Source organism: Balaenoptera acutorostrata, chromosome 10 (assembly GCF_949987535.1).
Source record: "Balaenoptera acutorostrata chromosome 10, mBalAcu1.1, whole genome shotgun sequence".
Classification (NCBI taxonomy): Eukaryota; Metazoa; Chordata; class Mammalia; order Artiodactyla; family Balaenopteridae; genus Balaenoptera; species Balaenoptera acutorostrata.
In genome coordinates, this window is record NC_080073.1 from 48,408,207 (window position 1) to 48,424,046 (window position 15,840).

General features: G+C 43.3%; 1 protein-coding gene across 7 annotated transcripts in view; it reads right to left on the bottom strand.

Moving 5' to 3' along the window:
- Positions 1–6,367: 6,367 nt before the first annotated feature.
- The window catches only part of XYLB (xylulokinase), a 42,579-nt gene continuing 33,106 nt past the window's right edge, over positions 6,368–15,840 (bottom strand). For 3 of the 7 annotated variants that reach the window (XR_009009599.1, XR_009009598.1, XR_009009597.1), the window contains one exon: positions 14,539–14,580. Coding sequence is in view for 3 of the 7 variants with exons in the window: in XM_007191462.2 (XP_007191524.1) it covers positions 6,723–6,800; positions 11,924–12,018; positions 14,493–14,580 (261 nt within the window). In the remaining 4 variants the exon portion in view is untranslated. Of the gene's footprint in view, positions 6,801–11,923; positions 12,019–14,492; positions 14,581–15,840 lie in introns of those variants that run through there. The other 4 variants (XR_451878.2, XM_007191464.2, XM_007191462.2 and 1 more) reach the window with 3 other exon arrangements.

The following is a 15,840-nucleotide window of genomic DNA, read 5'->3' on the forward strand; positions in this document are numbered from 1 at the left end:
TCTGAGGGTTGTCTTTTGGTCTTCTTTATGGTTTCCTTTGCTGTGCAAAAGCTTTATTAGGTCCCATTTGTTTATTTTTGTTTTTATTTCCATTACTCTAGGAGGTGGATCAAAAAAGATGTTGCTGTGATTTATGTCACAGAGTGTTCTTCCTATGTTTTCTTCTAAGAGTTTTATAGTGTCTGGTCTTACATTTAGGTCTCTAACCCATTTTGAGTTTATTTTTGTGTATGGTGTTAGGGAATATTCTAATTTCATTCCTTTACATGTAGCTGTCCAGTTTTCCCAGCACCACTTATTGAAGAGACTGTCTTTTCTCCATTGTATATCCTTGCCTCCTTTCTCATAGATTAGTTGACCATAGGTGTGTGGGTTTATCTCTGGGCTTTCTATCTTGTTCCATTGATCTATGTTTCTGTTTTTGTGCCAGTACCATATTGTCTTGATTACTGTAGCTTTGTAGTATAGTCTGAAGTCAGGAAGTCTCATTCCTCCAGCTCCGTTTTTTCCCCTCAAGACTGCTTTGGCTATTCGGGGTCTTTTCTGTCTCCATACAAATTTTAAGATGATTTGTTCTAGTTCTGTAAAAAGTGCGATTGGTAATTTGATAGGGATTGCATTGAATCTGTAGATTGCTTTGGGTAGTATAGTCATTTTCACAATATTGATTCTTCTAATCCAAGAACATGGTATATCTCTCCATCTGTTGGTATCATCTTTAATTTCTTTCATCAGTGTCTTATAGTTTTCTGCATACAGGTCTTTTGTCTCCCTAGGTAGGTTTATTCCTAGGTATTTTATTCTTTTTGTTGCAATGGTAAATGGGAGTGTTTTCATAATTTCTCTTTCAGATTTTTCATCATTAGTGTATAGGAATGCAAGACATTTCTGTGCATTAATTTTGTATCCTGCAACTTTACCAAATTCATTAATTAGCTCTAGTAGTTTTCTGGTGGCATTTTTAGGATTCTCTATGCATAGTATCATGTCATCTGCAAACAGTGACAGTTTTACTTCTTTTCCAATTTGTATTCCTTTTCTTTTTCTTCTCTGATTGCTGTCGCTAGGACTTCCAAAACTACGTTGAATAATATTGGTGAGAGTGGACATCCTTGTCTTGTCCCTGATCTTAGAGGAAATGCTTTCAGTTTTTCACCATTGAGAATGATGTTTGCTGTGGGTTTGTCATATATGGCCTTTATTATGTTGAGGTAGGTTCCCTCTATGCCCACTTTCTGGAGAGTTTTTATCATAAATGGGTGTTGAATTTTGTCAGAAGCTTTTTCTGCATCTATTGAGATGATCATATGATTTTTATTCTTCAATTTGTTAACATGGTGTATCACATTGATTGATTTGCAGATATTGAAGAATCCTTGCATCCCTGGGATAAATCCCACTTGATCGTGGTGTATGATCCTTTTAATGTGTGGTTGGATTGTGTTTGCTAGTATTTTGTTGAGGATTTTTGCATCTATATTCATCAGTGATATTGGTAATTTTCTTTTTTTGTAGTATCTTTGTCTGGTTTTGGTATCAGGGTGATGGTGGCCTCATAGAATGAGTTTGGGAGTGTTCCTTCCTCTGCAATTCTTTGGAAGATTTTGAGAAGGATGGGTGTTAGCTCTTCTCTAAATGTTTGATAGAATTCACCTGTGAAGCCATCTGGTCCTGGACTTTTGTTTGTTGGAAGATTTTTAATCACAGTTTCAATTTCATTACTTGTGATTGGTCTGTTCATATTTTGTTTCTTCCTGGTTCAGTCTTGGAAGGTTATACCTTTCTAAGAATTTGTCCATTTCTTCCAGGTTGTCCATTTTATTGGCATAGAGTTGCTTGTAGTGGTCTCTTAGGATGCTTTGTATTTCTGCGGTGTCTGTTGTAACTTCTCCTTTTTCATTTCTAATTTTACTGATTTGAGTCCTCTCCCTCTTTTTCTTGATGAGTCTGGCTAATGGTTTATAAATTTTGTTTATCTTCTCAAAGAACCAGCTTTTAGTTTTATTGATCTTTGCTATTGTTTTCTTTGTTTCTATTTCATTTATTTCCACTCTGATCTTTATGATTTCTTTCCTTCTGCTAACTTTGGGTTTTGATTGTTCTTCTTTCTCTAGTTCCTTTAGGTGTAAGGTTAGATTGTTTACTTCAGATTTTTCTTGTTTCTTTAGGTAGGTTTGTATAGCTATAAACTTCCCTCTTAGAATAGCTTTTGCCGCATCCCATAGGTTTTGGATCGTCGTGTTTTCATTGTCATTTGTCTCTAGGTATTTTTTGATTTCCTCTTTGATTTTTTCAGTGATCTCTTGGTTATTTAGTAACGTATTGTTTAGCCTCCATGTGTTTGTGCTTTTCACGTTTTTTTCCCTGTAATTCATTTCTAATCTCATAGCGTTGTGGTCACAAAAGATGCTTGATATGATTTCAATTTTCTTAAATTTACTGAGGCTTGATTTGCGACCCAAGATGTGATCTATCCTGGAGAATGTTCCATGTGCACTTGAGAAGAAAGTGTAATCTGCTGTTTTTGGATGGAATGTCCTATAAATATCAATTAAATCTATCTGGTCTATTGTGTCATTTAAAGCTTCTGTTTCCTTATTTATTTTCATTTTGGATGATCTGTCCATTGGTGTAAGTGAGGTGTTAACGTTCCCCACTATTATTGTGTTACTGTCGATTTCCTCTTTTATAGCTGTTAGCAGTTGCCTTATGTATTGAGGTGCTCCTATGTTGGGTGCATATATATTTATAATTGTTATATCTTCTTCTTGGATTGATCCCTTGATCATTACGTAGTGTCCTTTCTTGTCTCTTGTAACATTCTTTATTTTAAAGTCTATTTTATCTGATATGAGTATAGCTACTCCAGCTTTCTTTTGATTTCCATTTGCATGGAATATCTTTTATCATCCCCTCACTTTCAGTCTGTATGTGTCCCTGGGTCTGAAGTGGGTCTCTTGTAGACAGCATATATATGGGTCTTGTTTTAGTGTCCATTCAGCAAGCCTGTGTCTTTTGGTTGCAGCATTTAATCCATTCACATTTAAGGTAATTATCAATATGTATGTTCCTATGACCATTTTCTTAATTGTTTTGGGTTTGTTTTTGAAGGTCCTTTTCTTCTCTTGTGTTTCCCACTTAGAGAAGTTCCTTTAACATTTGTTGTAGAGCTGGTTTGGTGGTGCTGAATTCTCTTAGCTTTTGCTTGTCTGTAAAGCTTTTGATTTCTCCATCAAATCTAAATGAGATCCTTGGCAGGTAGAGTAATCCTGGTTGTAGGTTCTTCCCTTTCATCACTTTAAGTATATCATGCCACTCCCTTCTGGCTTGTAGAGTTTCTGCTAAGAAATCAGCTGTTAACCTTATGGGAGTTCCCTTGTATGTTATTTGTCGTTTTTCCCTTGCTTTCAATAATTTTTCTTTGTCTTTAATTTTTGCCAATTTGATTACTATGTGTCTCGGCGTGTTTCTCCTTGGGTTTATCCTGTATGGGACTCTCTGTGCTTCCTGGATTTGGGTGGCTATTTCCTTTCCCATGTTAGGGAAGCTTTCGACTATAATCTCTTCAAATATTTTATCTGGTCCTTTCTCTCTCTCTTCTCCTTCTGGGACCCCTATAATGCGAATGTTGTTGCGTTTAATGTTGTCCCAGAGGTCTCTTAGGCTGTCTTCTTTTCATTCTTTTTTCTTTACTCTGTTCCACAGCAGTGAATTCCACCATTCTGTCTTCCAAGTCACTTATCCGTTCTTCTGCCTCAGTTATTCTGCTATTGATTCCTTCTAGTGTAGTTTTCAGTTCAGTTATTGTATTGTTCATCTCTGTTTGTTTGTTCTTTAATTCTTCTAGGTCTTTGTTAAACATTTCTTGCATCTTCTCGATCTTTACCTCCATTCTTATTCCGAGGTCCTGGATCATCTTCACTATCATTATTCTGAATTCTTTTTCTGGAAGGTTGCCTATCTCCACTTCACTTAGTTGTTTTTCTGGGGTTTTATCTTGTTCCTTCATCTTGTATATAGCTCTCTGCCTTTTCATCTTGTCTATCTTTCTGTGAATGTGGTTTTTGTTCCACAGGCTGCAGGATTGTAGTTTTTCTTGCTTCTGCTGTCTGCCCTCTGGTGGTTGAGGCTATCTAAGAGGCTTGATGGGAGGTTCTGGTGGTGGGTAGAGCTGACTGTTGCTGTGGCGTTCAGAGCTCAGTAAAACCTTAATCCACTTGACTGTTGATGGGTGGGGCTGGGTTCCCTCCCTGTTGGTTGTTTTGCCTGAGGCAACCCAACACTGGAGCCTACCTGGGCTGTTTGGTGGGGCTAGTGACAGACTCTGGGAGGGCTCACGCCAAGGAGTACTTCCCAGAACCTCCGCTGCCAGTGTCCTTGTCCCCATGGTGAAGCAGAGCCACCCCCCGCCTCTGCAGGAGACCTTCCAACACTAGCAGGTAGGTCTGGTTCAGTCTCCTCCGGGGTCACTGCTCCTTCCCCTCGGTCCTGATGCGCACACTATTTTGTGTGCGCCCTCCAAGAGTGGGGTCTCTGTTTCCCCCAGTCCTGTCGAAGTCCTGCAATCAATTCCCACTAGGCTTCAAAGTCTGATTCTCTATGAATTCCTCCTCCCGTTGCCGGACCCCCAGGTTGGGAAGCCTGACGTGGGGCTCAGAACCTTCACTCCAGTGGGTGGACTTTTGTGGTATAAGTGTTCTCCAGTCTGAGTCACCCACCCAGCAGTTATGGGATTTGATTTTACTGTGATTGCGCCCCTCCTACCGTCTCATTGTGGCTTTTCCTTTGTCTTTGGATGTGGGGTATCTAAAGTGCACAGGCTCAGTAGTTGTGGTGCACGGGCTTAGTTGCCCCGTGGCATGTGGGATCTTAGTTCCCTGACCAGGGATCAAACCCACATCCCCTGCATTGGAAGGCGGATTCTTAACCACTGGACCACCATGGAAGTTCCTCTTCTGAATCTTTGACCTGCTGTTGATAGGTTGTTATCTTCAGCTTCTTGTTTCCCTTTTTGCCTTTATCCACCAAGCCCGCAAGGGACACCACTCCCTTTCAAGATGACTTCATCTTTCTCACAAGTGATATCTCTGGTCCTACTCATTTTCTAAACCCCTTCCCTTGACTTCCCACAAGGGTAGTCTCTGTCCCTGCTCTGATCCACTAGGTCTCAAAGCTGTTGCAGCATTTTTCTACTCTGGGTGAGATCACAAGTAGTTTGGTTTAACTGAAGTCCCAACATAGGTGCAGGCCTGTGGCAGAAGAAAAATCTGGAGGATTTTGCAGGAGGCAGACTTTCTATGGAGGCTTCTGCAATAATTTGAGCAAGAAATAAAGTAAAACAGGGAGGGATGGAGAGAAAGGAACTGCTTTAAGAGTTACCAAAGGAATAACAAAAATCACTTGGTGACTGATTTGATGTGGGAAAGCAGATATCTGAGTTTTGGGTTTGGGTTCCTGAATGAATGAATGAATGGATGGTTGGTGGTACAAATTCACTGAAACAGGAACTCTGGAGGAGGAGGTTTGCGGTAGGGCAAGGGAAGATAAGCGGAGTCTGGGGCTGCCCTGGTGGCACAGTGGTTAAGAATCCACCTGCCAATGCAGGGGACACAGGTTTGAGCCCTGGTCTGGGAAGATCCCACATGCCACAGAGCAACAAAGCCCGTGCGCCACAACTACTGAGCTTGCGCTCTTGAGCCCATGAGCCACAACTACTGAGCCCATGTGCCACAACTACTGAAGCCCGCGTGCCTAGAGCCCATGCTCCACAACAAGAGAAGCCACCGCAATGAGAAGCCCACTCACCACAACAAAGAGTAGCCCCCACTCTCCACAACTAGAGAAAGCTCGAGCGCGGCAACAAAGACCTGAAGCAGCCAAAAATAAATAAATTTTTAAAAAATGATAAAAATGACTCAAAATTTAAAAAAAAAAAAAAAGGATAAGCGGAGTCTGAAGTACCCTGTGAGAATGCTGGCTGACTCCAAGGGGAGTTCTGGCTGGAAACACAGAGCTGGGTGTTACTAGTATATAAGTAGCAGTTGAAGCCCAGTGCTAGATGAAATCATCAAACAAGAGAGGACAGAATTGGAGGGAGAGAGGAATGAGAACAGAGATTTGGGGCCCAGCAATCATTAAGGAGTAGACAGAGCAGAAGTAACAGTAAAGAAGAAAGAATGAATGACAGATCAGGAAAGGAGGAGAAAAGTTGGAGAGTATGGCTATCAGAAAGACGACAAGGAGAAAAATAATTACTGCAATGGATTAAGACATATAAAGTATGTTAAATGTATCATATTGATACTAAAAATCTAGTTGCTGTTAGAGGATGCTTGGCAATCAACTCATCATCCTGAAAACTAGTGAATAAAGAGGAAAGAATCTATTTATTTTGCTTTGTCTCTCCCATTCTGCTGATTTAGGTCCCAAAAGGGAAAAAGTCACAATTTTTATTGGACATATCCGAGGCTCAGTGTTATCTTGCCTCATGGGATAAAAGACAGGAAGAGAGATGCTTTCCTGCTCTGGGCACAAGGGCACAGGGACACAAGCTGTGTTCAGAAGGATGTGCTAAGGTGGGCTTTAAGGTGGTCCTGGGCAGGTTGGAGCACCGCAAGGAGCCAGGTGGGCAGGCAGAGCTGCTTAGAACAGGGAAGAGGATCCCTGCTGTCCAAGGCCACGTCTACAAGTGGAATCAGTGAGACTGGGCTGGCCTGTGGAATTCACTCCGGAGGCCCCCGGGTCTGGGTCAGGATTCTCTGCTCAAGCATGGCATACCGCTGGAGGAGGGCCTCATAGACCTGGAGGGGTGGAAAGAGCAGTTTAGGATGGCGAAGGGAAGGTGCTCTTACATCTCTTTGCAACTTGCAATTTAAAAAATTCTACATCCCATGTACTTGCAATTTAAATTTTTTGCTGGGCAGAAAAAAGGAAGTGTCAATTCACAAAAGAGGAAATGCTAGTAGTTCTCAAACCTATAGTTTAAGATCTTTAAAAAATGCAAATTATGACAAGAAACCAGTTTTTGTTATCAAATCTACAAAATTTTTAAAAATTCTGATGAAGGTACCTGGAAATGGCTGTTTCATTGCACAGTTGGTAGAAGTTGGTGGTGCAACCCTTTTGTAAATCAATTCAACTTTATATTTGTATTAAGGGGCTTGAAAATGCCCATGGCTTTTGACCTAGTTATTCTACTTCTGCAAAGCTCTCTTAAGGAAGTAATCCTAAGTGTAGGGTGCTAGGCCCACCAAAGGTCCTCTTAGACACCACTAAACATTCAGACTCATTAGACTACCATGGGCCACACCTTGGCCCTCAAAAGGATACAATGGAGAAACATGCGTGTTGGCACAGTGGCTGCAGGAGACCATGAACAGTTTGAACAGGTGTCCAGGAAAGGGTATCTTTGCCTCCCTTCCTTCTTCCCTCCTTGCCCCCCAGGTTACAGCTCAGGTGCAAGGAGATGAAATCCACATCTTACAGGTGCAAGAACCACCCTGGCTTTGAAACCTCATGCCCCACAGGAGTATCCCTTGTTAACAACTCCATAGACAAGAGCCACGCCCGTGAGAAGTCACTGCACTCAGGGAGCCCTAAGTATGTCTTCCCCTTAGATATTTATCTTTTCCCATTCCCGATGCAGTTTCCTAATTCAAGGCCATTTTGACATAGCAATGTTGCCTAGTAACACTGTTGACATTCCACTTTTATTAAGTCTCAAAGGAAGCAGAGCTAGAACATTAACCAAAAGTCAAATTCTCATGCAGAATAGGGAAAGGTTTTGTTAACCCTTTACCCACATAGATTAATTATAATAATTGAAAAACTAGAAGCAACTGTTCTAAGACATGGAAAATGCTCGAGAAAATATGGTTCATTAGCCAGATAGAATACTATGCAGTCATTAAAAATAACATGTATGTTCCTGTGCACCTCTGCAAATTGCATGATGATTAGTGTCTTAGCCCATTCTGGGTGCTATAACAAAAATACCATAGATTGAGTAGCTTATAAACAACAGAAACTTGTTTATCACAATTTTGGAGGCTGGGAAGTCCAAGATCAAGATGCCAGTACATTCTGTCTGGTGAGAGCCTGATTCCTAGACAGTCATCTTCTTGTTGTGTCCTCACATGGGGGAAAGGGCCAGAGATCTCTCTGGGGCCTCTTTTGTAATGACACTAATCTCATCCTGAGTGCTCCAGACTCATGACCTAATCACATTCATAAATTCCCACCTCCTAATACCATCACTTTGGGGGTAAAGATTTCAATTCTTGAATTTTTAAAATTAATTAAAAAAAAAAAACCAGTGGAGGCTAACACAACATTGTAAAGCAACCACACTCCAATAAAAATTAATTTAAAAAAATGAATTTTGGAGAAGCCCAAACAGTCTGTAGCAATTAGGAATTTATCTTTTTTATGTGCCATTATCTCCCATTATATCCCAAACACACAAGAGATGGTGTGTTTGGATTCCTAGAGCTTAGCATAGTGCTAGGCACACAGTAAAAACTTAATAGCTGTTAAATAAATGACTATGTGCAAACCAAAAAAAAAAAAAGTATGTATATCTTTAAAAATATAAATTCTTAGCATAGTAAAAGTTTGTAGTAAAGAAATGTTTTTAAAAAATGGTAATAATATAACATGTAAAATATGTCAAACATGAAGAATATTTATGACAATGTAAACATAAATAATATAATAAATTGTATACTGTGAAAAAAAAAAGAATATAAATACTTACGCTGTAATGTAGAATTTTTAAAGCAGGCTATAAAATTATATATACAGTGTGCTGTGTAATAAAATAAAACCAAAACCAAAACCAAAAAACCAACAAGGGAAAAAGGACCAGAAAGAAACACAATCCCACATTCTTCCTCTTCATTCTTTTTGTTTAAAGCTGTTTTCATCTGTGGCTCTGTAGGCCTTGCACTTTAGGTCAGCGCATGTGGTCTTACAGACAAGCAACACAAGGCCAAGGGACCCAGATTTCCTTGGGACTCACATATACCACCAGGAGGTCATGCCAATCCCATTCCTTCTTAATTTGGTTTAATTGGCTCCAAAGTCAAGGCCTTTAGTAACTGATTATGCAACTAGGGCCTACTCTTGGTGCAGTTGGAGCAGCTCTGCCTGTGAACTCAGACGTGAGAGGGCTGTGATATCCTCTCCAAGGAGGAAGTTGTAACATTCAGCAGAGCCTGCAGGGAAAACACTGTTACTGTTTTGAGTTTCCACTTGAGCACACAGAGGTGCCACAGAAAGCAAACAGAGGACGTTGTCCTGCTCTCAAGGTATTTACAATCCAGTCCTCAAATAGGTCACTTACGCCAACAATCACAGACTGTCACTTCTTGCCACCTGGTGTTGAGAAGGATTCCGAGGTTACACTAGGGTTTAATGGTAAAGAGTTCCATGAGCTATTAGTGACTTTGGTCATGGGCAAGCCACGGAGAGTGGCGGTACACACTGAGTATTTGCCGCCTGTAATGAGGCAGCTGCAGCTATTTGTTGCCCTAAAGCTTACCCTCACTACCTTCTTCCTTGCTGGCCTCCTTCTAGAGAGGATGAAAGAGCCAGACTCCACCTCAGCCTTTCTAACAACCAAGGTTGACAGTATAACCAAGTGGTAGTCTGTTGGGGGAGTTGAGAGAAAAAGACCAGTATGTTTCTCCCTGAAAAGCAAGAGTGTGTGAGGAGAGACTCCTTGCCTAATGCCATGCTCTGATTTCTGCCTATGAATACAGTTGTGGGGGAACATGATGTTAGGAGAAGCTGCATACATCCTGTGGTCATGTGGAGCATACCTAGTACAGCACTATCCAATATGGTAGCCACAAGCCACATGCGGTCCTGAGCACTTGAAATGTGACGGGCGCTATTAGTAGGAAATGCACACCAGATTTCAAATCTCAGCCAAAACAAAAAAAGAAGTAAACTATCACATTAGCAACTTTTCTTATTGATTACGTGTTGAAATGACAATATTTTGGACATATTGGGTTAAATTAAATATATTAAAATTAGCCACTTTTTTATTTTTACTTTTTTTTTCAAAAATGAGACTACTAGAAAATTTAAATGACATATGTGGCTCTCATGATGTTCTTACTGTCCACTGCTGACCTGGAGAACTTCAGAAAACCTCACCCGTAGCCCTGACACTGTTGAACCACTGAACCAACACGGCAACACCGTCAGACTTCCTGTTGTATAGTAAAGCCAAGATAGGGACTTCCCTGGTGGTCCAGTGGTTAAGACTTTGAGCTTCCACTGCAGGGGTCTCAGGTTCAATCCCTGGTTGGGGAGGTAATTAAGATCCCGCATGCCGCAAGGCGTGGCCAAATAAATAAATAAATAAAGCCACGATAGGCAAGGATTCTCTTTCACCCTCACAATTAGCAGTTTAAAAGTAGGCCAGACAGATGTCCCCACTTCCCAGATGAAGAAACAGAGGTTCAGAGATGAGGAGTGCAGCTCAAGGTCATGTGAAGGTCACGTGGAGAGGGAGAGGCACAAAAAGAATCAGAACCCAAAGGCCCTTTATCTCAAGGTAGGATCTTTCTACTGCATTGAACTCCGTCTTAGACAGAAGGACACACAACAGAAAGTAATAGAAGCCTGGGCAGACCCATGTGGGTGGGTTATCTAGTCACCTAGATAGCATGAGCTTCTGCTTCCAAGATAAGCTTTGAGACAATTCTCTATATGTGTTTCTATATGTCTTGTGACAGCTTTTGTTCCAGACTATCTTTTCAAGGGTGTTTGTATAGCAAACAGCCTTGGAAGATAGGGAGAGGGAAAATTTGTTTGCTGACCAGGATGATGAAGATGTCTCATTTGGACAGGTTTGCTCGCAGCTCCTTTATAATGAGCAGGGTCCCTCATTTGTGACACAGACACAGTGTGTGCACAGTATCCACCTGGGTCCACTCCACACTCCCTGATGGCACTTCAGGGCCAAGGAAAACTGATGCAAATATGAAGCTTATGCTGCCTGCTGTACTGTGAGTAATAAAGCCCTCTGTCTGTGTCACCCCCTGCTCCTGGACTGCAAGAACCTTCTGCAAACAGGAAGGGTGGTGAAATGGACGCTATGGCATACCACCCGGATTGCCCTGCAGGAACAGAGAACTTATTCTCTCAGCCCTCAGCTGGCAGCGTCCTTTGTGGATTGCTTTGGCTATAGAGAGCTGCCTTACCCCATCCTGGGGTGGCCTGCATGCAATAACTGATTGACATGGGGTATAAAGGCCCGTCCCCCTCACCACAACTGGGTAAAACTCAAAAGAGTCATCCCAGCTTCAGAACTTCCTGTAGGACTGACTGAGGGCTCCACTGAGATCGCACTGCAGTTCACCTCCTGCCTCTGCCCAGCCCTGCCTCTTCCTTTTTCCTTCAACAGATGCAGATCCCAAGAGTGCCCCCTAATAAATCTCCTGCATCCTAATCAACCACTCACGGTCTGCTTTCCAGGGAACCCAACCTGTAACAAGTGGGGTCTGCCTTCCCTCTGACTGAGTGACCACACAGCTGTCTTGGATCCAGATTTCAGAACTGAATGGTAGAAACCCAGCACGTCTTATGCTTAAGTGACAGAGTCTTTCAGTGGCCTCTGTAACCCTGCAAATTAGAAGGGTGCACCCCAAGGCATCTGAGCAAGGAAGATACGCCCGGTGAGCCATCTGATCCCTGGGGCTATAAGGTCAGCCGTATCTCTGAATCTCAGAGACAACCTGTCTTCTTTTGCTCTGTTTCCTTGACGATTAAAAAAAAAAGTAGATTTCCCTTTTAGTTGAGCACATCAACTATAATGTAGGTGATAAAGAAAAACTTACCTTTTGGAAAAAAGGAACGTAGTTGATTTTCACGATGCAAATGCCACGAATGAACTCTGATGGTCTCTTACCTGAGACGCTCCCGGGGTTGGGGCAGCAGCTAATCTGGGGTTTGGGGCTAACTTCACAACCTCTGAAAAGGGTACATCTGTTCCAGCTGCAAGGCCTAGAAGGGAAAGCTCATTTCACATCAGTGCATGTTGCAAATGAAGGCGTTACCCGGAAACAGCATTTTCTCTCTGGAGTGATAAAATGTTCTAAAACTGGATTATGGTGATGGTTGTACAACTCAGTAAAGTTAACTAAAAATCACTGAATTGTACGCTTAAGTATGGGTGATTTTTATGTTATATAAATTGGGCCTCCATAAAACCATCTTTAAAAAAAAGAGAGAAAGAGAAGAAAAGTTTCAAGTGCAGGCCTCTTCTCAGCAGGGTCTTCTTTGTCTGAAGCGCATTGTCGGGAGGCAGCTAACCTCTGACCTCCGACAGAGGGGAGGGTCCGCCCGCCTCTCCTCCCTCACGTGGCTCCGCTCTCCGCATCGCTCACTGCATTCCAGCCCCCCCAGCTTCTCTCAATTCCTTCCGCTCAGAGCCTTTTCACTGTGTGGAACGTTCTTCTCTCTTCTCAGAAAAGCTGCCGCTAGGAACATCCCTTCCAGCCCTCAGCACCATCTGCTTTCCTCAGAGCACATCTCACTACTTCTGCCACAGATTGGTTTAAGGTCCCTCCCTTCTTGAGCCGGAAGCTCTGAGAGGCCAGGACTGGGTCTCCACTGGAGCCCTGGTGCCTAGCACACTGCCCGCATACAGGAGGCACTCAATAAATGCTCACCAAGCAAAAGAGTGGCAGGGCTGGAAAAGAGAGAAGGTTGCCATAGGTGGGCAGGAAACAGTAAGGGATTTCCAGGCAATTTAAGGAGCAGTATCAGACTGAAGGGAAACTCAAGACCACCGAGAGGGAAGGAGGGCCCACTGAAGATGTGAGGCCCAGTTTTCTCTCTGAAGAACGCTGGAATATCCCAGCCCAGAGCTGTGTGGATGAGGGGACACTGGGCGGTGGGGTAGCCACCAGAGAGACTACTTGAGAGACTCCTGTCCCCCTCTACTCGCTCACAGACTGGCTTTGCGTGACTGGCTTTCATCCCTGGACCCAGCCGGAGAGAATGGATGTCCACATAAAGTGGGAACTGGTGTGCTAGGACCTAGCTCAGGTTTTAGTTTTGGAGGGCAGAGCAGGGCAGTACCCCCAGGTAATGTCTGACAACTAAATAGGCACGGACAAGGAAAAGTAAGAAAGAAACACAGTGCAGCACAGCAGTGGAGGCCCCAAAGGGTGGTTCCTTTTCTGCTTCGGCAAAAGGAGGAGTATAAAGTAAACCCCAGACTCCTCATGGGCAATGCTGAAGGCTGGAAGCTTATGGAATGGTGTTTTCAAAGTTCTGAGGAAAATATTTTAGAGTCCTTTGTCCAGCCAAGGTAGCATTCTTTGGGAGGGTGAAACCAAGCCCCTGCTGGACATGCAAGCCCTCAGAAAATTATCACCTACTGAATTTCCTCTTAAAAATGTATTCAGGCTGTATATTCCAACAAAACTAGCATAGAAATGAAGAAAAAAGAAACTGCAGAGAGTCAAAAAAAAAAAAAAAAGACAAACTCATACGTAACTGCAAATAAAAGCCAACATGTGGTAAAGTTTGATTAAAAACATAACAGCCTAGAAATAACTGCCCGTTCCCTGGTGGCCTAGTGGTTAGGACTCCATGCTTTCACCACTGTGGCCTGGGTTCAATCCCTGTTTGGAGAACTGAGATCCTGCAAGCAGTAAGAAAAAAAGAAAGAAAGAAAGAAAGAAATTGCCCAATGATCTTGATACAGGCGGAGGCACAAGGTGGGGCGAGGTGGATAGGGCCGAGAGGGAGGGGAATGAAAGAGTAAGAGTTTAATTAATAAGAGAAGGCTATGGTCCCTGATTAATTCTCAATGTTGAAAGAAAACATACAAGTTTAAATAGGTGTGTTAAAAAGTTAAGGATAAATGCGTGAAGAATGCAACCGCTAGAGGGAAAGGACAAAGCCCTTGAGTTACATGGGTGGCCAGAGGAGTGGCCTGAGCAGGCAGAGGACAGGGCAAGTCGACCACATGGGTGGAAGAACGCCCCTGTGGGCCTGTGCTGCTCCCGCAGTTTCAGGGAGGCCTCCATCAGAGCCGTGGTTCCCCACTACCCCCAAGGAGCTGTCCAGGGTCCTGGACTGCTTGGCTCTCAAGCCTTCACCTTTGTCTCAACTTCTGCTCTTGTTGAAAAGATGGCTCTGGAATTTATCTACCCCTTCCTGCCCACCAGCTGTCCAGACCCATGCCCAAGTGCCCTCAACCAATGTCCCTGGGCTGAGTCTGACTCTGACCAGGCCTCATTTAGTTACGACCCTGCCTCTCTTTCCCAGTTTAAGTAAAGCACAAAGGAACAGAGAGTTTGGGGTTGGTTCCCCCCTGCTGGGAGGGGAGAAAAGTGAATCTAAAGACTCCAAGCCTCCCATGTCCCTAAAGACTGGGAACATCCCAATCTCCTCTTTCCACTGTCCTCAGCCCAGCCAGTGCCCCAACCGCTTCCAGAGGCATCTGCCGCCATCCATTGACCTACCATGGAAAGCTCGGTAAGCAGAGCCCACACAGGCTGAGTTGGCTGTGTCTATGACATACACTGGGGTGCCAAACACATCTGCCAGCACCTGGAAAGGACAGAAGTTCTTACTGTGGTGAGTCATTCCTCAGAGGGAGCATGCACACAGACATGCATTTCCTGGGCTCTTTTCTAATATGTCTTCTGATACCTTCCATTCCACCTCTACTGCCTTAAAGGAAGTACAGTTGGCCATGCCGCCCTGGTGATAATAGGGTCAGGTGACCTGGGAGAAGTCTCTAGTGAAGGGCCACAGCTCTCTGGGTTGTCCCTGCATTGTTTAACCATTTTATCAAAGACGAGGAGGAAGATTTAGAAAGTATGCTTAGCAACAAACAATCAAGGTGGAGATGGCTAGGTCTCAGACTAATATAACAAGGCCAAACAAACCCAAACTAACAAATGCATGTCTTATAAGAATAAAAAAGTTGTCCATGTAGGTCCCCAAAATAAATTGCATAAATTTAGAACAGAGGATGTGTACTAAGAGGAGCTCACATGGAAAAGACTTGGGGGTCTTAGTTAACCAGAGATATTGCTGATGCCCCATCCGGATCCCCTTACTGGACCAGTGTGCACCCTCACCCAGATGCTGTGAGTACTGGCTGCTAATGGCTCACAGCTGCCCCTCCTCAAAAGAATTGCTCTTTGCTGAACAGAGGCTGCCTCTCACAGGAGGTTATTCGTATCTCTTCCCACGACAGCCAGTTGGCCCTCTTACCCCAAGGTGGAAGCAAGTCTGCGGCATAGTTCATGGACCATATCTCCCCATGGGATGGAGCTGAAGCTGACTCCAACCAAAACCACATCCTTGCCTATCCTTCTTCCCCTGCCCTACCTGGATCCCTCACTCCCTTTCTCCTGGGAGCACTCTCCCAACAAATCACTCATAGAATAATTTCCATTTCAGGCTCTGCTTCTAGAGAATCTTACCTAAGACAGGTATACTATTGTACAAGTCAACAGTTGATTCAGTTACTCCAACAGCTAAGGCAGCCTCGGGCTATACCCCAAAATTCTCAGTGTCCCAATAAGACACTAACAGCCCCATGATTTGACAGTTTGATTGTCAGATATCTGCAGGTTGATTCTACTTTGGGTCATATATGTCTAGCATAATGAAGGACCAGAAAGACAGTGACAAATTCTGGCAACTGTATTATAAGAGGAATGGCTGGGAAAATCAGAGATGTTTAAATTGGAAGGGCGAAACCTTGAGGAAGACAAGAACATTGGCATTAGATGTGAGAAGGTTTGCCATGAAGGACAGGCACTTTCTGTGTGACGCCAGAGGCCAGTGCTGGTATCA